Raw genomic sequence first — 25,127 nt, 5'->3', positions numbered from 1 at the left:
AGAAGGCGTTTGGTATGCTTGCCTTTATAAATCAGAACATCGAATATAGAAGTTGGGATGTAATGTTGAAATTGTACCGGGCCCTGGTGAGACCACACCTGGAGTACTGTGTGCAGTTTTGGTCTCCAAATTTGAGGAAGGATATTCTTGCTATGGAGGGCGTGCAGCGTAGGTTCACTAGGTTAATTCCCGGAATGGCGGGACTGTCGTATGTTGAAAGGCTGGAGCGATTGGGCTTGTATACACTGGAATTTAGAAGGATGAGGGGGGATCTTATTGAAACATATAAGATAATTAGGGGATTGGACACATTAGAGGCAGATAACATGTTCCCAATGTTGGGGGAGTCCAGAACAAGGGGCCACAGTTTAAGAATAAGGGGTAGGCCATTTAGAACGGAGATGAGGAAGAACTTTTTCAGTCAGAGGGTGGTGAAGGTGTGGAATTCTCTGCCTCAGAAGGCAGTGGAGGCCAGTTCGTTGGATGCTTTCAAGAGAGAGCTGGATAGAGCTCTTAAGGATAGCGGAGTGAGGGGGTATGGGGAGAAGGCAGGAACGGGGTACTGATTGAGAGTGATCAGCCATGATCGCATTGAATGGCGGTGCTGGCTCGAAGGGCTGAATGGCCTACTCCTGCACCTATTGTCTATTGTCTATTGTAAAATGGAGAGGGTACAGAGGAGATTTACTAGAATGTTGCCTGGGTTTCAGCACTTAAGCTACAGAGAGAGGTTGAACAGGTTGGGTCTTTATTCTTTGGAGCGTAGAAGGTTGAGGGGGGACTTGATAGAGGTTTTTTAAATTTTAAGAGGGACGGACAGAGTTGACGTGGGTAGGCTTTTCCCTTTGAGAGTGGGGAAGATTCCAATAAGGGGACATAACTTCAGAATTAAGGGACAAAAGTTTAGGGGTAACATGAGGGGTAACTTCTTTACTCAGAGGGTGGTGGCTGTATGGAATGGGCTTCCGGTGGAAGTGGTGGAGGCAGGCACGATTTTATTATTTAAGAGTAAATTGGATAGGTATATGGATGGGAGGGGATTGGGGGGTTATGGTCTGAGAGCAGGTAGATGAGACTAGGTCAGAGAAAGTGGTCGGTGTGGACTGGTAGGGCCGAACGGGCCTGTTTCCATGCTGTAATTGTTATATGGTTATATGGTTACTGTCTAACCCAGCACCTGCAGTTCATTCCTACACCAGAGACACAACATTTTCTCCCCGTATTTTCTATTTAGTCACATTCTGTTTTTCTTTAAAAGCTTCCCAATCCTCTGGCTTCCCGCTAATCTTTGCTATGTTGTACGCCTTCTCTTTTAGTTTCAGACTGTCCTTGACTTCCCTTGTTCAGCCACGGTCGTCTCTTTCTCCCCCTAGAATCTTTCTTCCTCTTTGAAACGAAAAGATCCTGCATCTTCCGGATTATTCCCAGAGATTCCTGCCATTATTCCACTGTCATCACTGCTAGAGTCTGTTTACAGTCAACTCTGGCCAGCTGAGTTACTCCAGCACAGTAAAACGTCACCTATCCATGTACTCCAGAGATGCTGCCTGACCCACTGAGTTACTCCAGCACTCTGTGTAAGTCTTCGGCACCACAGTTGCTGACTGTGGCAAGTTGTCCACCACGCTTCCTGAGGTCCCTCTGCCTGGTCTTGTCATTGTAGATGTGTGTCTGAATTTCCTTTCCCAAACTTGCCCATGATTCCCAGACTCCGTGCCCAGCGCCGGACTCTGGGATCCGTGATCTTTGATCAACCGTCCCAACGAAACGCTGGATAACAGTTCAGCTCAGTCTAGTTTATTGTCCCGTGTACCGAGGTACAGTGAACAGCTTGTGTTGCGTGCTAACCAGTCAGCGGAAAGACAATACATGATTACAATCGAGCCGTCCACAGTGTACAGATACAGGATAAGGGAATAACGTTCAGTGCAAGGTAAAGCCGGCAAAGTCCGATCAGGGATAGTCCGAGGGTCTCCAGTGAGGTAGATGGGAGGTCAGGACCACTCTCTAGTTGGTGAGAGGACGGTTCAGTTACCTGATAACAGCCGGGAAGAAACTGCCCCTGAATCTGGAGGTGTGCGTTTTCACACTTCTGTACCTCTTGCCCGATGGGAGAGGGAGAAGAGGGAGTGACCGGGGGTGAGACTGGTCCTTGATGATGCTGCTGGCCTTGCCGAGGCAGCGTGAGGTGTAGATGGAGTCGGTGGGAGGGAGGTTGGTTTGTGTGATGGTCTGGGCTGCGTCCACAACTCTCTCTGCGGTTTCTTGCGGATCTTGGATGAGCTGTTCCCAAACCACGCTGTGATGCATCTCGTTAAAATGCTTTCTGCGGCGCATCTGTAGAAGTTGGTGAGAGTTGTTGGGCACGTGCTGAACCTCCTCAGCCTGGTCGATGCTTCAGTGTGGGTGGCCCAGGACATGTTGTTGGTGATATCGACTCCTAGCAACTTGAAGTTTTCAACCATCCGATCTGGGGTATGTTATCCACTACACTCCCTGAAGATCACCACTATCTCCTCTGTCTTGCTGACATTGAGAGAAAGGTGTTGAGTTTCTGAAGGAGGGTCTCGACCCGAAACGTCACCCATCCATGTTCTCCACAGATGCTGCCTGACCCGCTGAGTTACTCCAGCACTCAGTGTCTGTCTTTGAGGGAGGGGTTGTTGTGTCGACACCAGGGCACGAGGTTCCCGATCTCCTTCCCCGGACTCCGTCCCATCCCCCCGCTGCCTCCGAAACTCCCGGCATTCCCGCGGTGTGCCGCCCGGATTCGGGAGCGTCGGCGCCCAGCGTCACGGCTCCCGTTGTAACCTCCGGCGGTGGAACATGGGCGTCAGGAGCGGGAATCTCTCCGGAAGATCAGTGGGTCGGTCGGGGGGGGGGGGGGGTCGGTTATCCAGGATCGGTGTTGCCGGGCAGAGGGGGGACGGGGAGGGGGAAGGGGGGGGTCACAGCCGCCAGCTGCTGTGGAGGCCGAGGCGGTGCCGATGTGGGGGGGTGTCGGGGCGGGGGTGGGGGGGTGAGTCCAGTTGTACCGATCTCTGCCACAGCTCGTCCTTCTCCCTGGTGGCACAGTGGTAGTGTCAGCACAGCTCGCACACTCACCTCATTGGCTTGCACACTCGCCACCTACTAGCTGCAGTGCTTTGCACACTCAATGCAACCCAATAGCACGCCTCGCACATTCGCCACAGAGGCTTGCACACTCGCCGCACACCCGCCGTAATGCGTTGCACTCATTGCACACTCGCCACACACTTGCTGCAATGCTTTGCATATTCATTCCACACTCAATGCAACCAATAGCATGCCTCGCACATTCGCCACACAGGCTTGCACACTCATCGCACACTCGCCACACTGTAATGCCGTGCGCACTCATTGCACACGCATTTCTATGCCTTGCACACCCATTGCACACTCAATGCAATCCAACAGCATGGCTCGCACACTCACCACGCACTTACCATAAACTCACTGCACATGTCCAGCACACTTGCTGGTCATGCCTTGCACACGTACAGCAATCTTCTTGCAGGCTCACCTCACCCCACCTGCCACGCACACCCACAGCTCACAAACTACACACCCACTACACACCCACTGTACACTCCTTGCACACTCACCATTCACACCTCACACCCACTGCTTGCACAATTGTTGCTCACACTTTGCACATTCAATGCACGCTCTCGCCACACGTCTCACACACACACTCATCACACGCATTGTGCACGCACTTTACACCTCTTGCACACTTGCCCATCCCCACCCTCCCCCTCCACCTCCATCAGCCCATCTCCACTCTACCCCTCCCCCCCATCCCCCCCACCCCTCTCCCTCACCCCCTCCCACCCCTCTCACCCCCACCCCTCTCCCCCTCCCAACCCTCTCCCCCTCCCACCCCTCCCCCCCAACCCTCTCCCCCTCCCACCCCTCCCCCCACCCCTCTCTCCCTCTCCCCCTCCCACCCCTCTCACTCTCCCCCTCCCACCCCTCTCCCTCTCTCCCTCCCACCCCTCTCCCTCTCCCCCTCCCACCCCTCTCCCCCTCCCACCCCTCTCCCTCTCCCCCTCCCACCCCTCTCCCCCTCCCCCTCCCAACCCTCTCCCCCTCCCCCTCCCACCCCTATCCCCCTCCCACCCCTATCCCCTCCCCACCCCCTCCCCCCCCACCCCTCCCCCCCACCCCTCACCTCTCCCCCTCCCACCCCACTCCCCCCACCCCCCCTTCCCCACCCACCCCTCTCCCCCTCCCACCCCCCTCTCCCCCCCTCCCCCCTCCCCCGCTCTCCCCCCCTCCCCTCCCCTCCCTCCCTCTCCCCCCTCTCCCTCTCCCACCCCTCTCCCCCCCACCCCCCCTTCCCCACCCACCTGATCAGCTGCACGGTCCTCTCCTTCAGCGACGCCACCATGAGCTGTAGCTCCCGTCTCTCTGCCTCCCCCCGCTCCACATCCTCGCTCGCCCGCCTCACCTCCGCTCTCAGCGCCCGCTCCACACATCCCGCCCTGCGAACACACACACACACAGGCAGACACAGTGAGTTAGTGGGTGTGTATGTGTGTGTGCGTGTGCGTGTATGTGTGTGCGTGTGCATGTGTGCGTGTGCACATGTGTGTGTGTGTATGTGTGCGCGTGTGCGTGTGCGTGTGTGTGTGTGTGTGTGTATGTGTGCGCGTGTGCGTGTGTGTGCGTGTGTGCTTGTGTGCGTGCATGTGCATGTGTGCATGTGCGTGTATGTGTGCGCGCGTGTGCATGCATGTGCGTCTGCGTGCATACGTGCGCGCGCGTGTGTGCGTGTATGTGTGTGCATATGCGTGTGCGTGCATGCGTGTGTGTATGCGTGCATGCCTGCGTGTGTGTGTGGGGGGTGGGGTGGGTCACTCACTGTGCCAGTGCTGTGGTCAGCGCCAGTAATTCCGTATCCCGGTTCACTGGCCCCTTCTCCCGATCTCCGGCCGACCGCTGGGAGTAGCTGGGTACCTGGGGAGAGACGGGACAGGGAGAGGGTCACGGGGGGATGTACGATGTAGGATGGTCAGATCAGTTCAGTCCAGTTTATTGTCCCGTGTACCGAGGTACAGTGAACAGCTTGTGTTGCGCGCTAACCAGTCAGCGGAAAGACAATACATGATTACAATCGAGCCGTCCACAGTGTACAGATACAGGGTAAGGGAATAACGTTCAGTGCAAGGTAAAGCAGGCAAAGTCCGATCAAGGATAGTCCGAGGGTCTCCAATGAGGTAGATGGGAGGTCAGGACCGCTCTCTAGTTGGTGAGAGGACGGTTCAGTTGCCTGATAACAGCCGGGAAGAAACTGCCCCTGAATCTGGAGGGGTGCGTTTTCACACTTCTGTACCTCTTGCCCGATGGGAGAGGGGAGAAGAGGGAGTGACCGGGGTGAGACTGGTCCTTGATGATGCTGCTGGCCTTGCCGAGGCAGCGTGAGGTGTAGATGGAGTCGGTGGGAGGGAGGTTGGTTTGTGTGATGGTCTGGGCTGCATCCACAACTCTCTGCAAATCCACATCTGCCCTGATGTCCCCCCCCCCCCCCCCCCCCCCGTCTGAAGACTCCTCCATGGGGCAGTTTGTGCATTTGGACAGAGTGGATGTGGAGAAGATGTTTCCACTAGTGGGAGAGTCTAGGACCAGAGGGCACAGCCTCAGAATTAAAGGACGTTCCTTTAGGAAGGAGATGAGGAGGAATTCCTTCAGTCAGAGGGTGGTGAATCTGTGGGATTCTTTGCCACAGATGGCTGTGGAGGCCACAAGTCAATGGGTATTTTTAAGGCAGAGACAGATAGATTCTTGATCAGTGCGGGTGTCAAGGGTTGTCCCAACGAGTTGAACCAGTACTTTGGATCTGTCTTCACTAAGGAAGATACAAGCAATCTCCCAGATGTTCTAGTGGCCAGAGATCCTAGGGTGACGGAGGAACTGAAGGAAATCCACATTAGGCAGGAAATGGTGTTGGGTAGACTGATGGGACTGAAGGCTGATAAATCCCCAGGGCCTGATGGTCTGCATCCCAGGGTACTTAAGGAGGTGGCTCTAGAAATTGTGGACACATTGGTGACCATTTTCCAATGTTCTATAGATTCAGGATCAGTTCCTGTGGATTGGAGGGTAGCTAATGTTATCTCACTTTTTAAGAAAGGAGGGAGAGGGAAAATGGGAAATTATAGACCAGTTAGTCTGACATCAGTGGTGGGGAAAATGCTGGAGTCAATTATAAAAAACAAAATTGCAGAGCATTTGGATAGCAGTAACAGGATCTTTCCGAGTCAGCATGGATTTACGAAGGGAAAATCATGCTTGACTAATCTTCTGGAATTTTTTCAGGATGTAACTAGGAATATTGACAGGGGAGAGCCGGTGGATGTGGTGTACCTCGACTTTCAGAAAGCCTTCGACAAGGTCCCACATAGGAGATTAGTGGGCAAAATTAGAGCACATGGTATTGGAGGTAGGGTGGCATGGATAGAAAGTTGGTTGGCAGACAGAAAGCAAAGAGTGGGGATAAATGGGTCCCTTTCAGAATGGCAGGCAGTGACTAGTGGGGTACCGCAAGGCTCGGTGCTGGGACCGCAGCTATTCACAATATACATTAATGACTTGGATGAAGGCATTAAAAGTACCATTAGCAAATTTGCAGATGATACAAAGCTGGGTGGCAGTGTGAACTGTGAGGAAGATGCTATGAGGTTGCAGGGTGACTTGGACAGGTTGTGTGAGTGGGCGGATGCATGGCAGATGCAGTTTAATGTGGATAAGTGTGAGGTTATCCACTTTGGTGATAAGAATAGGAAGGCAGAGTATTATCTGAATGGTGTCAAGTTAGGAAAAGGGGACGTACAACGAGATCTGGGTGTCCTAGTGCATCAGTCACTGAAAGGAAGCATGCAGGTACAGCAGGCAGTGAAGAAAGCCAATGGCATGTTGGCCTTCATAACAAGAGGAGTTGAGTGTAGGAGCAAAGAGGTCCTTCTGCAGTTGTACAGGGCCCCAGTAAGACCGCACCTGGAGTACTGTGTGCAGTTTTGGTCTCCAAATTTGAGGAAGGCTATTCTTGCTATTGAGGGCGTGCAGCGTAAGTTTACTAGGTTAATTCCCGGAATGGCGGGACTGTCATATGTTGAAAGACTGGAGCGACTAGGCTTGTATACACTGGAATTTAGAAGGATGAGAGGGGATCTTATTGAAACGTATAAGATTATTAAGGGGTTGGACACGTTAGAGGCAGGAAACATGTTCCCAATGTTGGGGGAGTCCAGAACCAGGGGCCACAGTTTAAGAATAAGGGGTCGGCCATTTGGAACGGAGATGAAAAACCTTTTTCAGTCAGAGAGTTGTGAATCTGTGAATGGCCTCCTCCTGCACTTATTTTCTATGTTTCTATTTTTTTCCACATTAAATTTGACCCCAAAAGAACAACACCTCACACTTGCTTGGATTATCTTCCTTCTGCCAATCTTTCCACCGATTTCTGTAGCTTTCTTTACCGTGTTATATACCTTGACAACGTTCCTCACAGCCTGAGCCCCAGAAATCTTGGTGTTAACTGCAAACTTACCAAGCAGCCTTAGCATTTTGATCTGCAGAAAATGCTTCTATCTCAGCTATCTTGTTTGAAATTGAGAATGATCAGCTATGATCACATTGAAGGGCGGTGCTGGCTCGAAGGGCCAAATGGCCTCCTCCTGCAACTATTGTCTATTGTAATCGCTGATCAGCGTGGGCTCAATGGATTTGTGGGTTGATTGGCCCTCGTGTGCAGGATAGTGTTAGTGTTAGCTAGATGCAGGAAAAAATTTCCCAATGTTGGGGGAGTCCAGAACCAGAGGCCACACAGTCTAAGAATAAAGGGGAGGCCATTTAAAACTGAGGTGAGAAGGAACTTTTTCACCCAGAGAGTTTTGAATGTGTGGAATTCTCTGCCACAGAGGGCAGTGGAGGCCGATTCACTGGATGGATTTAAGAGAGAGTTAGATAGAGCTCTGGGGGCTAGTGGAATCAGGGGGTATGGGGAGAAGGCAGGAACGGGGTACTGATTGAGAATGATCAGCCATGATCACGTTGAATGGCGGTGCTGGCTCGAAAGGCCGAATGGCCTCCTCCTGCACCTGTTGTCTATGTTTCTATGTGCGGGAGATTGATGGTCAGCTTGTACTTGGTGGGTTTGTGTATTAATTGGCCGTCTGTATACTGGCGCTGGTGGGCATGGAGTGGGGGCGATGACTACATTTGCTTGCATGTATTGCGATGGGCATCACGTTAGTGCATGCGCTGCTGTGCTCACCTGGGGCGCGGTTGCAGTCTCCTGGTGCCCGGCATTGGTGGGGGCCGCGCTCCCCGCGGGCTCGCCCGTGATCGCTCCCTCCGCCTCGCTCTGCTCCCCACTCCGTCGCAGGAGCTGCCCCTCCAGACCTACGACCTTGTCCTCCAGAACCTCCCTCTGGTCCTCCAGTCTCTGCCGCTCGGTCTCCAGGCTCGCCAGTCGCTGCTCCAACCATCCCACCTTCTGCCCGTGCCTCAGCTCCATCTGCTTCATCCACTCCTGGACCCGGGCAACCTCCCGAGAGGAAGGTCCATCCTGGGCAGAATGCACCACCGCTCCCTCTGGCCGAGCGTCTCCCTTCTCCGAGCGGTCCTCGCCGCCGCGCCCGGCCTCCTCGTTCCCCGCCGCACTTGGCGTTGGCGCGGCCGTCCCCACCTCTACGTGGATCTGGCGACCGTCGTCGTCTCCCTCCACTGTCCGTCCCCCCCTCCCCTTGCGGACTTGGCCAAAGTCCTCCTCCCCCTCCCCCATCTCCAGCTCGGTCTCGGCCTTCCCGTCGTCCGTTGACTCCAACGCAGGGACGAGATCCTCCAGAAGTTCCCTCGAGTCGCGGAGATCCGCGCCCACCCGCTCTCCGGGGCCCGGCTGGCATTCCTTGCATCTGGTGAGATGTTGAGTGAGGTTGGCAACGTTCTCCTGGGCCCGGTGGGCCTGTTGCTCCAGGGGCGGGGTCTTCTCCCGGGCTACGGGCTGCCTGAGGACCCCCCTCTCCATCCGAGGGACCCTCACACCTCCATTCAGACCCCCACTCGCCTCCATGGGAGGGAGCGCGGCGTTCCGACTTTGCCCCTCGGAGGCTCGGAGCCCGATGACCTCCGGCCAGGGTGAGTGGGTGGGCAACTCCAGATGTCCACCCTGCTCCGGCCCCTTGTCCTCCAGAAGCCCCAGGCCCCGTGGGCTCCTCCCCTCCGCTGGTCGCTCGTCCCCACTCTGGACCAAGCGGGAGGTTGACCCCTTGGCATCTTGGCTGCCGACCTGCCCCGTCTGCCCGAGCAGCTCCCGCTGACCGCTGAGCTCCGGCCTCTGTTCCTCCATCTCCTCCAGGGGGTCCCGTTGTGCCGGGGCTGCCTTCCCGGCCATCTCCCTCCTCAGCGAGGCGTTCTCCTGCTCCATGGCCGTGAGAGCTCGCCTCAGATAGACGACGACCACGTCCATTTCCTCCACGGTTTCGTTGAGGAACTTGTTGCTGTCCTCCAGTTGGACCAGCAACCTCAGCCCCTCCGTCTGCATCTCCCGCAGTGTTGCCACCTCCCGCTGGAGTCTGGAGCACTCCTCCACCTTCACCTTCTCCATCTCCGTGAGACGACCAGCGAGTTCCTCAATGATGTCTTCCTTCCTCTGCAGATCCATCTTGAGCCTCTCCAGCCGAGGTCCCTGGTCTCCGTCGGCCTCCCCCTGCCCGCCCACCGCGGGGTCCTTGATCTCTGGGTCCTTGCCTTGCCCGCCAACATGGCTGCCCAACAGAGCTTGCACCTGGGGCCACTCTGCCCGTCTCTCCTCCTGTTGACCCAGCCCTTGTTGTTGGGCTGACGTTGCTGGGGCCAACGTTGGGCCTGCTGTCAGAGGTCCGTCGTTGTCTGAGACGTTGGCACTTTCTGCTTCTCCAGGTGGTCTTCCATCAGCGTCCATCCCGTTGCCTTCTCTCCCCCCTTGGTGTCCACTCCCACCGTCCACCACTGGGTCTTGCCTTGCGATCTTGGACAACCGCTGTGGGAGAAGCAAATCATCGACATCGGTCAGTGGGGAGATGTCAAAGACAGACACAGAGTGCCGGAGTAACTCAGCGGGTCAGGCAGCATCTGTGGAGAACATGGATAAGTGACGTTTCTCAGAGTGCTGGAGTAACTCAGTGGGTCAGGCAGCATCTGTGGAGAACATGGATAGGTGACGTTTCGGATCGGGACAAGACATGCTTCTCCAGACATGCTGCCTGACCTAATGTGTTACTCCAGCACTTTGTGTCTATCTTTGGTAAACCAGCATCTGCAGTTCCTTCTTTCTACCGTCCTGCAACGACTCCAACCAATTGGACAGGGATCTCCAAACACATGCAGGTTTGTGGGTTAATTGGCTTGGGATAAATGTAAATTGTCCCTAGTGGGTGTAGGATAGTGTTGCTGTGCGGGGATCGCTGGTCGGCACGGACCTGGTGGGCCGAAGGGCCTGTTTCCGCGCTGTATCTCTAAATTAATCTGAATTACTGTACGGCAAATGAAGTTCCTCGTATGTTGCAAAACATAATTGGCTAATACAGTATTAATAGACAATAGACAATAGACAATAGGTGCAGGAGGAGGCCATTCGGCCCTTTGAGCCAGCACCGCCATTCAATGTGATCATGGCTGATCATCCACAATCAGTATCCTGTTCCTGCATTCTCCCCTTACTCCCTGACTCCACTATCTTTAAGAGCTCTATCTAACTCTCTCTTGAAAGCATCCAGGGAATTGGCCTCCACTGCCCTCTGGGGCAGAGAATTCCACAGATTTACAACTCTCTGACTGAAAAAATTGTTCCTCATCTCCGTTCTAAATGGCCTACCCCTTATTTTTAAACTGTGGCCCCTGGTTCTGGACTCCCCCAACATTGGGAACATTTTTCCTGCCTCTAACATGTCTAAACCCCTAAATAATCTTATGTGTTTCAATAAGATCCCCTCTCATCCTTCTAAATTCCAGTGTATACAAGCCTAGTCGCTCCAGTCTTTCAACATACGACAGTCCCGCCATTCCGGGAATTAGCTTAGTATACCTACGCTGCACGCCCTTAATAGCAAGAATATCCTTCCTCAAATTTGTAGACCAAAACTGCACACAATACTCCAGGTGCAGTCTCACTAGGGCCCTGTACAACTGCAGAAGGACCTCTTTGCTCCTATACTCAACTCCTCTTGTTATGAAGGCCAACATTCCATTGGCTTTCTTCACTGCCTGCTGTACCTGCATGCAGGTGATTGTGATTGTGTTTGATTGTGAATTATACTAAACTAAACTAAACCAAGGCAAACTGCGGACCTGGTGGCCAAAGGGCCTGTTTCCGCGCTGTATCTCTAAACTGAACAAAACTAACCAATTCCAACTCGGATTCACTCCGAGTCCAACCCTTGGTGGACGCTGTGGACCAGAGGATAATCCTATCTCTCTCTCTCTTTCTCTCTCTACTGAGTTGTGAACCTGTAGAATTCCCTGCCACAGAAGGCAGCGGAGTCCAATCCACTGGATAGACAATAGACGATAGGTGCAGGAGGAGGCCATTCGTCCCTTCGAGCCAGCACCACCATTCAATGTGATCATGGCTGATCATTCTCAATCAGTACCCCGTTCCTGCCTTCTCCCCATACCCCCTGACTATGCTATCTTTAAGAGCTCTATCTAGCTCTCTCTTGAATGCATTCAGAGAATTGGCCTCCACTGCCTTCTGAGGCAGAGAATTCCACAGATTCACAACTCTGGATGTTTTCAAGAGAGTTAGATTTAGCTCTTGGGGCTAACGGAATCAAGGGATATGGGGAGAAGGCAGGAACGGGGTACTGATTGTGGATGGTCAGCCGTGATCATATTGAATGGCGGTGCTGGCTCGAGGGGCCGAATGGCCTCCTCCTGCATCTATTGTCTCTGTTTCTGTCAACTAACAACATCATTCCAGGTGAAACCATGTTTGAATTTGTACGTTACCTTAACAGGGCGCTTTGATGGACCTGTCCGTGATCTTGTGCATGTTGACAATTTACTGTGTAAACACAATAGGGAACATTTGTGGCTTTAGTGGCAGATTGATAGCAGTTGAACGTCAAGCTTGAAACAGTTCTATTCTTTCCTGGCGGTGAGATACAGTGACCCAGACACTGGCACGGTGGTGCAGCGGGTAGAGCTGCTGCCCCACAGCGTCGGAGACCCAGGTTCCATCCCGACTACGGGCGCCGTCTGTACGGAGTTTGTACGTACTCCCCGTGACCTGCGTGGGTTTTCACCGGGTGCTTCGGTTTTCTAGCTTTCTAGTTTCATTGGCTTCTGTAAAATGTCCTTTGTGCGTGGGATAGTTCACCAGTTTACAAGTTGTAGGGGTAGAATTAGGCCATTCGGCCCATCGAGTCTACTCCGCCATTCAATCTCGGCTGATCTATCTCTCCCTCCTAAACCCATTCTCCTGCCTTCTCCCCATAACCCCTGACACCCGCACTGATCAACAATCTATCTATCTCTGCCTTAAAAATACCCACTGACTTGTGGCCTCCACAGCCGTCTGTGGCAAAGAATCCCACAGATTCACCACCCTCTGACTAAAGAAATTCCTCCTCATCTCCTTCCTAAAGGAACGTCCTTTAATTCTGAGGCTGTGCCCTCTGGTCCTAGACTCTCCCACTAGTGGAAACATCCTCTCCACATCCACTCTATCCAGGCCTTTCTATCTAGTGCACGGGATGATCGCTGGTCGGCGCGGACTCGGTGGGCTGCAAGTAACGGTTGCCAACTTCCTCACTCCCAAATACGGGACAAGGTGACGTCACCGCCCCGCGCCCCACGTGACCTCACCCAGCCAGCGGCCACGTGCTCCCGCTCCACCAATGGCGGCCGCCCGGGCCAGGAGGCGGGTTGCTACCATTAATACACTGTCCGGAAGGTAGACACAGATTTTAAACAGTATCTGCAGTTTCTTCACAAAATGCTGGAGTAACTCAGCGGGTCAGGCAGCATCTCGGGAGAGAAGGAATGGGTGACGTTTTGGGTCGAGACCCTTCTTCAGACTGATGTCAGGGGGGCGGGACAAAGGAAGGATATAGGTGGAGACAGGAAGATAGAGTGAGAACTGGGAAGTGGAGGGAAAGAGAGGGACAGAGGAACTATCTAAAGTTGGAGAAGTCGACGTTCATACCACCGGGCTGCAAACTGCCCAGGCGAAATATGAGGTGCTGTTCCTCCAATTTCCGGTGGGCCTCACTATGGCACTGGAGGAGGCCCATGACAGAAAGGTCAGACTTGGAATGGGAGGGGGAGTTGAAGTGCTCAGCCACCGGGAGATCAGTTTTGTTAATGCGGACCGAGCGCAGGTGTTCAGCGAAGAGATCGCCGAGCCTGCGCTTGGTTTCGCCGATGTAAATAAGTTGACATCTAGAGCAGCGGATGCAATAGATGAGGTTGGAGGAGGTGCAGGTGAACCTTTGTCTCACTTGGAAAGACTGTTTGGGTCCTTGGATGGAGTTGAGGGAGGAGGTAAAGGGACAGGTGTTGCATCTCGTGCGGTTGCAGGGGAAAGTGCCCGGGGTTGGGGTGGTTTGGGTAGGAAGGGACGAGTGGACCAGGGAGTTACGGAGGGAACGGTCTCTGCGGAACGCAGAGAGGGGAGGGGATGGGAAGATATGGCCAGTGGTGGGGTCCCGTTGTAGGTGACGGAAATGTTGGTGGATGATATGTTGGATCCGCTGGCTGGTGGGGTGAAAGGTGAGAACGAGGGGGATTCTGTCCTTGTTGTGAGTGGGGGGAGGGGGAGCAAGAGGGGAGGTGCGGGATGTAGAAGAGACCCTAGTGAGAGCCTCATCTATAATGGAGGAGGGGAAGCCTAGTGTGAAACACCTCATCCCGGGCGCAGATGCGGTGTAGACGGAGGAATTGGGAGTAGGGGATAGACTTTTTGCAGGGGACCGGGTGGGAAGAAGTGTAGTCCAGATAGCTGTGTGAGTCAGTGGGTTTCTGCAGTTTCTTTCCTACCACAGTGTCCGGGCCTACAGCGTCCGGGCCTACAGGGTCCGGGCCTACAGCGTCCGGGCCTACAGGGTCTGGGCCTACAGCGTCTGGTACGGGACAAACCAATTTGGCCCAAAATACGGGATGTCCCGGCTAATACGGGACAGTTGGCGACTCTGCCTGAGGGGCTTGTGTTCGGGATGTAAGTCTAAAGTCTATAATACCTTTGCTGCACACATTCCTTATCAGCATCAGTCAGGATTAAGTCTATTTAATGAGTAACTCACTGTGCCAGAGTATCTGACCATCCTGTTGGACTGTGAGTGCTCGGAGCCTCATCCTTGCCTCTAGACCCACTGTCATCTACGTACCTCACCAATATCTTGCTGTTGTGTTCATGTAATGTGGTTGGTTGCCCTTTGTTGAAATGAATGATAATTATATTAAAAACAATAGTTTCACAGTGAGGGTCAGTGTGTGTGTGTGTGTGTGTGTGTGTGTGTGTGTGTGTGTGTGTGTGTGTGTGTGTGTGTGTGTATGTGTGTGTGTGTGTGGGCATGTGTGTGGGCTTGTGTGTGTGGGTGTGTGCGTGTGTGCGGTTGTGTGGGCCTGTGTGTGTGGGCCTGTGTGTGTGGGCCTGTGTGTGTGGGCCTGTGTGTGTGGACATGTGTGTGGGCCTGTGTGTGTGACCTTGTGTGTGGACGTGTGTGTGTGTGGACGTGTGTGCGTGGGTGTGTGTGTGGGCATGTGTGTATGGGCCTGTGTGTGTGGGCGTGCGTGTGTGGGCCTGTGTATGGGCCTGTGTGTGTGCGCGTGCGTGCGTGTGTGCGTGTGCGCTTGTGTGGGTGTGTGTGTGGGCGTGTGTGTGAGCCTGTGTGTGTGGGTGTGTGTGCGTGTGCGTGTGCGTGTGGGCGTGTGTGTGCATGTGTGTGTGGGCGTGTGTGTGGGTGTGTGTGTGTGTGCGTGACCCGTTCTCCAGTGACGGTCAGGGGTCGACACGTTTTCTCTGACTTCTCTAACTTCAAGTTTAACCCTTGCATTCCCTCACTCTCCATCCCTCCCCCACCCAGGTCGTACAGTTTCAAAGTGGTCTTGTTGAGTCTCATTGTCTGTAACTGGTTTTCACCGAGCCCACGGCCAACAACGGCCTGATCCCTTTATCATCGTTACTCCTTTGCACATCTTTCATTCATTTGTTCTACGTCTCTCTACATCACCGTCTTTATCTCCCGTCTCCCTCTCCCCCCGACTCTCAGTCTGAAGAAGGGTCTCAGGCAGAAACGTCACCTATCCATGTTCTCCACAGATGCTGCCTGACCCACTGAGTTACTCCAGCACTCTGTGCCCGTTTCTCACCAGCTAGTTTTGGGCCACGAGGTGTCCAGGTCAACATTCACCAGTGGCAGTTCGAAGGTTAACTCGTTGAGTGTGTAGAGGTGGTCGATGATGTCCCACCTCAACCCATCCGACAGGAATGGGCTCCTCGCGTAGTACCAGTCACTGGAAGAGAGCGGATTATGAAAGACCACCTTGGCTACAGTGAGGAATTTCTTTAGTCAGAGGGTGGTGAATCTGTGGGATTCTTTGCCACAGACGGCTGTGGAGGCCACAAGTCAGTGGGTATTTTTAAGGCAGAGATAGATAGATTCTTGATCAGTGCGGGTGTCAGGGGTTATGGGGAGAAGGCAGGAGAATGGGGTTAGGAGGGAGAGATAGATCAGCCGTGATTGAATGGCGGAGTAGACTCGATGGGCCGAATGGCCTAATTCTGCTCCTATCACATATGAACGTATGACGTTCTGATCTACTTTGTGAGTCCGCGGGGCAGGGTTGGTCTGCGCCCCCCCCACCTCCCCCAGTGTTGGGGTGCACCCCGTTAACCCCCCAGTGTTGGGGTGCACCCCGTTAACCCCCCAGTGCCGGGCGTGTACCCCGTTACCCCAGTGTGTAGCTGGCCCTCCGCTGGTCCAGGAAGCTGTACCCCCGTTACCCCAGTGCTGGCCGTGTACCCCAGTGCCGGGCGTGTACCCCATTACCCCAGTGCCGGCCGTGTACCCCAGTGACGGGCGTTTACCCCAGTGCCGGGCGTGTACCCCATTACCCCAGTGCTGGGCGTGTACCCCATTACCCCAGTGCCGGCCGTGTACCCCGTTACCCCAGTGCCGGCCGTGTACCCCATTACCCCAGTGTGTACCTGGCCCTCCGCTGGTCCAGGAAGCTGTACTGCAGTACGTCGGCCAGTTGCTGCCCCTCGAGGCAGCAGCGCAGGAAGGCGCGGCCTCTGCCCAGCGACGTTGTCAGCTGCCGGGGTGAAAGCGCAGCGGTCAACATCCTGGGACCGCTCGGTCTGGCCGCGGTGACCAGCGGTGACCAGACCAGCCCCGGCCAGCGTGGGCTACCTGGGCCCACCAATTGTTCCACACACCCACCACCATCTTGTGTGAAAATGTTGCCCCTCAGCTTCATAAAAACATAGAAACACAGACAATAGGTGCAGAAGGAGGCCATTCGGCCCTTCAAGCCTGTGATAATGGCTGATCATCCACAATCAGTAACCCGTGCCTGCCTTCTCCCCATATCTCTTGATTCCACTAGCCCCTAGAGCTCTGTCTAATTATCTCTTAAATTCATCCAATGAATCGGCCTCCACTGCCCGCTGTGGCAGAGAATTCCACAAATTCACAAATCTCTGGGTGAAAACGTTCCTTCTCACCTCAGTTTTAAATGGCCTCCCCTTTATTCTTAGACTGTGTGGCCCCTGGTTCTGGACTCCCTCAACATTGGGAACATTTTTCCTGCATCTAGCTAGTCCAGTCCTTTTATAATTTTATACGTCTCTATAAGATCCCCCTCTCATCCTATTAAATCTTTCCCCTCTCACCTTAAACCTATGTTCTCTGGTTCTTGATTCCCCTGCTCTGGGTAAAAGATTCTGTGCATTCACCCTCCCTGTTCTCTTGATGTTAGACACAAATACACAGATGCATGGATTCACAGTGAATCTCCAGCTTGCACGTTCTCCCCGTGACCTGCGTGGGTTTTCTTCGGGTGCTCCGGTTCCCTCCCACACCCAAAGATTTTAGTTTAGACAATAGGAGGAGGCCATTCGGCCCTTCGAGACAGCACCACCATTCAATGTGATCATGGCTGATCATTCTCAATCAGTACCCCGTTCCTGCCTTCTCCCCACACCCCCTGACTCCGCTATCCTTAAGAGCTCTATCTAGCTCTCTCTTGAATGCATTCAGAGAATTGGCCTCCACTGCCCTCTGAGGCAGAGAATTCCACAGATTCACAACTCTCTGACCGAAAAAGTTTTTCCTCATCTCAGTTCTAAATGGCCTACCCCTTATTCTTAAACTGTGGCCCCTTGTTCTGGACTCCCCCAACATTGGGAACATGTTTCCTGCCTCTAACGTGTCCAACCCCTTAATAATCTTATACGTTTCGATAAGATCTCCTCTCATCCTTTAGTTTAGTTTAGAGATACAGCGCGGAAACAGTCCCTTTCGGCCCACCGGTTCCGCGCCGACCAGCGATCCCCGCACACTAACACTATCCTAAACAAACTGAGGACAATTTTTACATTTGCATCAAGCCAATTAACCTACAAACCCGCACGTCTTTGGAGTGTGGGAGGAAACCGAAGATCTCGGAGAAAATCCACGCAGGTCACGGGGAGAACGTACAAACTCCGTACAGACAGCGCCTGTAGTCGGGATGGAACCCGGGTCTCCGGCGCTGCATTCGCTGTAAGGCGGCAACTCTACCGCTGCGCCACCGTGACCACCCCGACGTTAAGATTTCTTATGACCTTATGATTCCATTGGACTTACTTTTTGTTTTCCATGAACGAACTTCAGGGCATCCGTCCCACACCTGTGACTGGTCAGGCAAACGCAGAAATAATCCCAGTAATCCTTCCGAACCCCGAGAATTGATTTCCTCTCCTTCTGATCGTACTGGGGAGAGAGGGAATGATAAATCCATCTTAGAAAATAGAACAGCACAGCACAGGAACAGGCCCTTCGGCCCACAGTGTCTGTGCTCAACATGATGCCAAGATCAACTCTTATCTGCCTGCACGTGATCCATATCTCTCCCTTCGCTGCATATCCGTACGGACAGCACCCGTGGTCAGGATTGAACCTGGATCTGTGAGGTGGCAACTCAACCGCTGCACCACCGTGACACCCACTAAACTAAACTAAACTCATCTATTTTATCATCAGCTTCCAACTACCCTGAAACATCATCCTCGACAATTGGCTCTAAGATAGACACAAAACGCCAGAGTAACTCAGCGGGTCAGACAGCATCTGTGGAGAACATGGATAGGTGACGTTTCACAGAGTGCTGGAGTAACTCAGCGGGTCAGGCAGCATCTCTGGAAAAAAATAACCCTTCTTCTGACCCCTGGTATCGACCCGAAACGTCACCTATCCATGTTCTCCACAGATGCTGCCTGACCCGCTGAGTTACTCCAGCACTCTGTGAAACGTCACCTATCCATGTTCTCCACAGATGCTGCCTGACCCGCTGAGTTACTCCAACACTTTGTGTCTATCTTCAGTGTTAACCAGCATCTGCAGTTCCTTCCTACATAGATCAAAGCAAATGATGATCAATGAAATGTAAAATGGTTCCTTGTTAGCTGAAGGGGAGGTGAGATGCCGACAGAGGAGGTAGCTGAGGCAGGGACTATAAGCACATTAACTAAACTATTTAAACATGAGCATCTGAGGAACCCAAAACCTCATCCTTAATAATGGAAAGGCCTGGATAGAGTGGATGTGGAGAGGATGTTTCCACTAGTGGGAGAGTCCAGGACCAGAGGGCACAGCCTCAGAATTAAAGGAGGTTCTGTTAGAAAGAAGATGAGGAGGAATTTCTTCAGTCAGAGGGTGGTGAATCTGTGGAATTCTTTGCCCGAGACGGCTGTGGAGGCCACAAGTCACTGGGTATTTTTAAGGCAGAGTCCTAGAGTCATAGAGTGATACAGTGTGGAAACTCGTCCACACCAGCCAACAATGTCCCACCTACCCTAGTCCCACCTGCCTGCGCTTGGTCCATATCCCTCCAAACCTGTCCTATCCATGTTCCTGTCCAACTGTTTCTTCAACGCTGGGATAGTTGTGGATGATCAGCCATGATCACGATGAATGGCGGTGCTGGCTCGAAGGGCCAAATGGCCTCCTCCTGCACCTATTGTCTATTGTCTACCTATCCAACTGTTTCTTGTACAATGGGATAGTCCCAGCCTCAACTACCCCCTCCAGCAGCTCGTTCCATACACCCACCACCCTCTGTGTGGAAAAGTTACCCCTCGGATTCCCATTAAATCTTTTCCCCTTCACCTTGAACCTGTGTCCTCTGGAGAGAGATAGATAGACAATAGACAATAGGTGCAGGAGGAGGCCATTCGGCCCTTCGAGCCAGCACCGCCATTCAATGTGATCATGGCTGATCATTCTCAATCAGTAACCCGTTCCTGCCTTCTCCCCATGCCCCCTGACTCCGCTATCCTTAAGAGCTTGATCTAGCTCTCTCATGAATGCATTCAGAGATCAGCCATGATTGAATGGCGGGGTAGACTCGATGGGCCGAATGGCCTTATTCTGCTCCCACCCACTTAGGGAGAGTTCGGCCAAACAGTGTGGGGGTGTTCACCTGCAGCAGGAACTCCAGCCGAGTGCACAGGCATTGCAGGGCGGGATTAGTGTCCGTGACAGGCCGCTGGTCTCTCTGTTGGCCCTGGCTGAGTTCCTGGACGGAGACTGTGGAAAGAGAGGCAGGTCAGAGACTGAGTGGGGATGGGGAGGGGGAGAGGGGCGATGGGGTGGGGTGGGGTGGGGAGAGGCGGAATGGTGGTGGGGGGAAGGGAAGCTGCTGGACTCACTCTGCAGGTCTTTGATCACGGACAGGAGTTGGAGATCAGAACATGCTGCCATCGCCATCACTGGTCCAAGCTTCACCTGCAAGAACATCCCCCTGTTACACACTGTGGGGGGGTTACTGATAACACGCACGGATGCATGAACTCTCGCCGCATCTTACACCCTACATCCGGGCTACTATTTGGGGGTCTGTAGATAACACCAATTAGTCATTGAAAGTAGGCATGCAGGTGCAGCAGGCAGTGAAGAAAGCGAATGGTATGTTGGCATTCATAGCGAGGGGATTTGAGTATAGGAGCAGGGAGGTTCTGCTGCAGTTGTACAGGGCATTGGTGAGACCACACATGGAGTATTGCGTGCAGTTTTGGTCTCCTAATCTGAGGAAAGACATTCTTGCCATAGAGGGAGTACAGAGAAGGTTCACCAGATTGATTCCTGGGATGGCAGGACTTTCATATGAAGAAAGACTGGATAGACTCGTCTTGTACTCGCTGGAATTTAGAAGATTGAGGGGGGATCTTATAGAAACTTACAAACTTCTTAAGGGGTTGGACAGGCTAGATGCAGGAAGATTGTTCCCGATGTTGGGGAAGTCCAGAACAAGGGGTCACAGTTTAAGGATAAGGGGGAAGTCTTTTAGGACCGAGTTTTTTTTCACACAGAGAGTGGTGAATCTGTGGAATTCTCTGCCACGGAAGGCAGTTGAGGCCAGTTCATTGGCTATATTTAAGAGGGGGTTAGATGTGGCCCTTGTGGCTAAAGGGATCAGGGGGTATGGAGAGAAGGCAGGTACAGGATACTGAGTTGGATGAACGAGATAGGGCTACAAGGCACGAGTTGATTACAAGTGATTGGCTCAGTGCTGATAAGAAAATGTTTGTACATTGGATGAAGCTGTAAGATGTTATACTATGTCTCCAATTATGTACAATTGGGGACATAATACACACTTGCAAGTGGCAAAAGATGGTTTAAGATAGACACAAAGTGCCATGAAATGACTGTAGTGAATTGGATTAAAGAAATTGCCGAGACTTTTTCTATGTAGATAAAAAATAAAAGAGTAATAAGGGAGTAGGTAGGAATGTCAAAGGAGGAGAGAATTTATGTTTAGAGTTAGTGGAAGTAGACAGTATGACAGGTAGGGCCGAAGGGCCTGTTTCCGTACAGTATGACAGGTTGGGCCGAAGGACCTGTTTCCATACAGTATGACAGGTTGGGCCGAAGGGCCTGTTTCCGTACAGTATGACAGGTTGGGCCGAAGGGCCTGTCTCCGTGCTGTATCTCGAAGCTAAAAAAAGAAAGATGAAACGACTTCCATCCCACACGCTGGGAAAGATATTGTCAAGCTTGAAAGTTATAGGAGAGATGTTGTTAAGATTGAAAGGGTTCGGTGAAGATTCACGAGGATGTTGCCAGGACTAGAGGGTGTGAGCTACAGGGAGAGGTTGAGCAGGCTGGGTCTCTATTCCATGGAGTACAGGAGGATGAGGGGAGATCTTATAGAGGTGTACAAAATCATGAGAGGAATAGATCGGGTAGATGCACAGAGTCTCTTGCCCAGAGTAGGGGAATCGAGGACCAGAGGACATAGGTTCAAGGTGAAGGGGAAAAGATTTAATTGGATTCTGAGGGGTAACTTTTCCACACAGAGGGTGGTGGGTGTATGAAACGAGCTGCCAGAGGAGTTAGTTGAGGCTGGGACTATCCCATCGAACAAGAAACAGTTGGATAGGTAGACAATAGACATTAGGTGCAGGAGGAGGCCATTTGGCCCTTCGAGCCAGCACCGCCATTTAGTGTGATCATGGCTGATCATCCACAATCAGTACCCCGTTCCTGCCTTCTCCCCATATCCTGGTGAGAGCATGCAAACTCCGTACAGACAGCACCCATAGTCAGGATGGAACCCGGGTCTCGGGCGCTGTGAGGCAGCAGCTCTACCCGCTGCACCACCTAATGGTAAACACCTAATACATAAACATCTCACACACTCCAGCAAGATCGGGGTTAATACTGAACGCTGGTTTGGTTGTGTCTTTAATGTTGCTTTCACTTTCTGTTTCTGAACCCTGCCGTTCACCGCCCCCACAGCTTCAGTCACGGCACGGAAACAGGCCCATCGACCCAGCTCATACTAGCCCAGACGGCCCTTCTAAGCAAGTCCCCTCTGCCTTTGTGTGGCCCACATCTCTCCAGTGAGGCCCCTCCAAAACTGAGGATGGGGATGTTCATTGCATCGCACAGCGCGGAAACAGGCCCGACAGCTCGGGGTTGCCAACTATCCCACTCCCAAATACAGGACAAAGTGACCTCACCGCCCCACGTGATCTCACCCAGCCAGCGGCCACGTGCTCCCGCTCCACCAATGGCGGCCGCCCGGGCCGGGAGACGGGTTGCAATGCAACCTCCGTTTGGCGGCGCCCGGGCCTCCGGGCCTACACTGTCCGGGCCTACACTGTCCGGGCCTACACTGTCCGGGCCTACACTGTCCGGGCCTACACTGTCCGGGCCTACACTGTCCGGGCCTACACTGTCCGGGCCTACACTGTCCGGGCCTACACTGTCCGGGCCTACACTGTCCGGGCCTACACTGTCCGGGCCTACACTGTCCGGGCCTACACAGTCCGGCCCTACACTGTCCGGGCCCACACTGTCCGGGCCCACACAGTCCGGGCCCACACTCTCCGGGCCCACACTCTCCGGGCCCACACTCTCCGGGCCCACACTCTCCGGGCCCACACTGTCCGGGCCCACACTGTCCGGGCCCACACTGTCCGGGCCCACACTGTCCGGGCCCACACTGTCCGGGCCCACACTGTCCGGGCCCACACTGTCCGGGCCCACACTGTCCGGGCCCACACTGTCCGGGCCCACACTGTCCGGGCCCACACTGTCCGGGCCCACACTGTCCGGGCCCACACTGTCCGGGCCCACACTGTCCGGGCCCACACTGTCCGGGCCCACACTGTCCGGGCCCACACTGTCCGGGCCCACACTGTCCGGGCCCACACTGTCCGGGCCCACACTGTCCGGGCCCACACTGTCCGGGCCCACACTGTCCGGGCCCACACTGTCCGGGCCTACACTGTCCAGCCCTATATACGACGGCCAAAACGGAACATATTACTCCAAGTGTGGCCTCACCAACGTCTTGGCCAAGTGGGATCAGGGACCTTCAGTCTGAGTATTAAGTGCGGCACGTTGGTGCAGCGGGTAGAGCTGCTGCCTCACGGCGCCAGAGACCCGGGTTCCATCCTGACTACGGGCGCTGTCTGTACGGAGTTTGCACGTTCTCCCCATGACCTGCGTGGGTTTTCTCCGGGCGCTCCGGTTTCCTCCCACACTCCAAAGACTTGCAGGATTGTAGGTTAATTGGCTTCTGTAAAACTGTCCCTGGTGTGTGTAGGATAGTGTTAGTGTGCGGGGTGAGATTACACACTAGGGTTTGTTGGGGTGAAACCCAGTGTTGGGTCAGAACCAGGTTCATCAATGAAACATGGACAGGGATTTCAGTGGGGGGGTGGGTCGGTGGGGGGGTGGGGGTGGGTCAGTGGGGGAGTGGGGGGGTAGGTCACTGGGGGGGTGGGTCAGTGGGGGGGGTGGGTCAGTGGGGGGGTGGGGGTGGGTCAGTGGGGGGGTGGGGGGTGGGTCAGTGGGGGGGTGGGTCAGTGGGGGGGTGGGGGGTGGGTCAGTGGGGGGGTGGGGGGATGGGTCACTGGGGGGTGGGTCAGTGGGGGGGGTGGGTCACTGGCGGGTGGGTCACTGGGGCGGTGGGTCAGTGGGGGGGGTGGGTCATTGGGGGGGTGGGTCAGTGGGGGGGTGGGTCAGTGGGGGGGTGGGTCAGTGGGGGGGTGGGTCAGTGGGGGGGTGGGTCAGTGGGGGGGGGTGGGTCAGTGGGAGGGTGGGTCAGTGGGGGAGTGGGTCAGTGGGGGGGGTGGGTCAGTGGGGGGGGTGGGTCGGTGGGCAGAGAGTGGGGCAGTGGGCGAGGTGGTGGACAATCACCTTACCTGTTGGTCACCTGTTCTATCGCCCCTTGGACATGTCACCCCCCCCCTCCCCCCCCCCCGCCCCCCAGGGGCTGTGTGGGTTTACAGGCGGGCGGCTGCCATTCCTGTTCACTGGATTGCAGAAGTTCCCCAGACTAAGGAAGTGTTCCAGCTTCACACGAGATCCACCTCCAATTCCTTAACCCTTCCCATCCCACAGCTGAAGATAGACACAGAGTGCTGGAGTAACTGAGCGGGTCAGGCAGCATCTGTGGAGAGAAGGAATGGGTTTCGGCGTTTCGGGTCGAGACCCTTCATCAGTTCAGACCAGCTGGATAGAGCTCTTAAGGATAGCGGAGTCAGGGGGTATGGGGAGAAGGCAGGAATGGGGTACTGATTGAGAATGATCAGCCATGATCACATTGAATGGCGGTGCTGGCTCGAAGGGCCGAATGGCCTCCTCCTGCACCTATTGTCTATTGTCCCACAACCTCAACTTAACTTAAGTGTCTCAACTTAAGTTTATTGTCAGATGCACAAGTACAATGATTCACAGATTCACGAGCGGCACGGTAGCGCAGCGGTAGAGTTGCCACCTTAGAGCAAATGCAGCGCCGGAGACTCTTGTTCGATCCCGACTACGGGCGCCGTCTGTACGGAGTTTGTACGTTCTCCCCGTGACCTGCGTGGGTTTTCTCCAAGATCTTCGGTTTCCTCCCACACTCCAAAGACGTGCAGATTTGTAGGTTAATTGACTGGGCAAATGTAAAAATTGTCCCTAGTGTGTGTAGGATAGTGTTAAGGTGCGGGGATCGCTGGGCGGCGCGGACCCGGTGGGCCGAAGGGCCTGTTTCCGCGCTGTATCTCTAAATCTAAAGGCACACAGTGATACAGTGTGGAAACAGGCCCTTCAGTCCAACTTGCCCACACCGGCCAACATGTCCCAGCTACACTTGTCCCAGCTGCCTGGGTTTGGCCCATATCCCTCCAAACCTGTCCTATCCATGTACCATGTAAACGTTGGGATAGTCCCAGCCTCAATTACCTTCTCCGGCAGCTCGTTCCATACACCCACCACCCTCTGTGTGAGAAAGTTACCCCTCAGATTCCTATTAAATCTTTTCCCCTTCACCTTGAACCTATGTCCTCTGGTCCTCGATTCCCCTACTCTGGGCAAGAGACTCTGTGCATCTACCCGATCTATTCCTCTCATGATTTTATA

At 54.0% G+C, this 25,127-nt stretch overlaps 2 protein-coding genes across 2 annotated transcripts in view; both read right to left on the bottom strand.

Annotated features, from left to right (window-relative positions):
• The window catches only part of LOC144595701 (C-X-C chemokine receptor type 2-like), a 350,033-nt gene that overhangs the window by 54,898 nt on the left and 270,008 nt on the right, over positions 1–25,127 (bottom strand). The window lies entirely within an intron of this gene.
• LOC144596128 (uncharacterized) lies at positions 1,493–24,049 on the bottom strand. Its single transcript, XM_078404305.1, has 11 exons — positions 23,927–24,049; positions 19,919–19,994; positions 19,690–19,796; positions 17,856–17,981; positions 16,214–16,320; positions 15,376–15,519; positions 12,013–12,067; positions 8,300–10,045; positions 4,889–4,983; positions 4,374–4,508; positions 1,493–3,063 (listed from the first exon to the last, which is right to left on the bottom strand). Exons 2-11 carry the CDS (start codon positions 19,974–19,976, stop codon positions 2,949–2,951), a joined length of 2,688 nt encoding a protein of 895 aa, XP_078260431.1. The 5' UTR covers positions 19,977–19,994; positions 23,927–24,049; the 3' UTR covers positions 1,493–2,948.

This window comes from Rhinoraja longicauda, chromosome 8 (genome assembly GCF_053455715.1).
Source record: "Rhinoraja longicauda isolate Sanriku21f chromosome 8, sRhiLon1.1, whole genome shotgun sequence".
NCBI lineage: Eukaryota > Metazoa > Chordata > Chondrichthyes > Rajiformes > Arhynchobatidae > Rhinoraja > Rhinoraja longicauda.
Note: the sequence above shows the minus strand (reverse complement) of the source record. Positions and strands in the feature narration are given on the sequence as shown.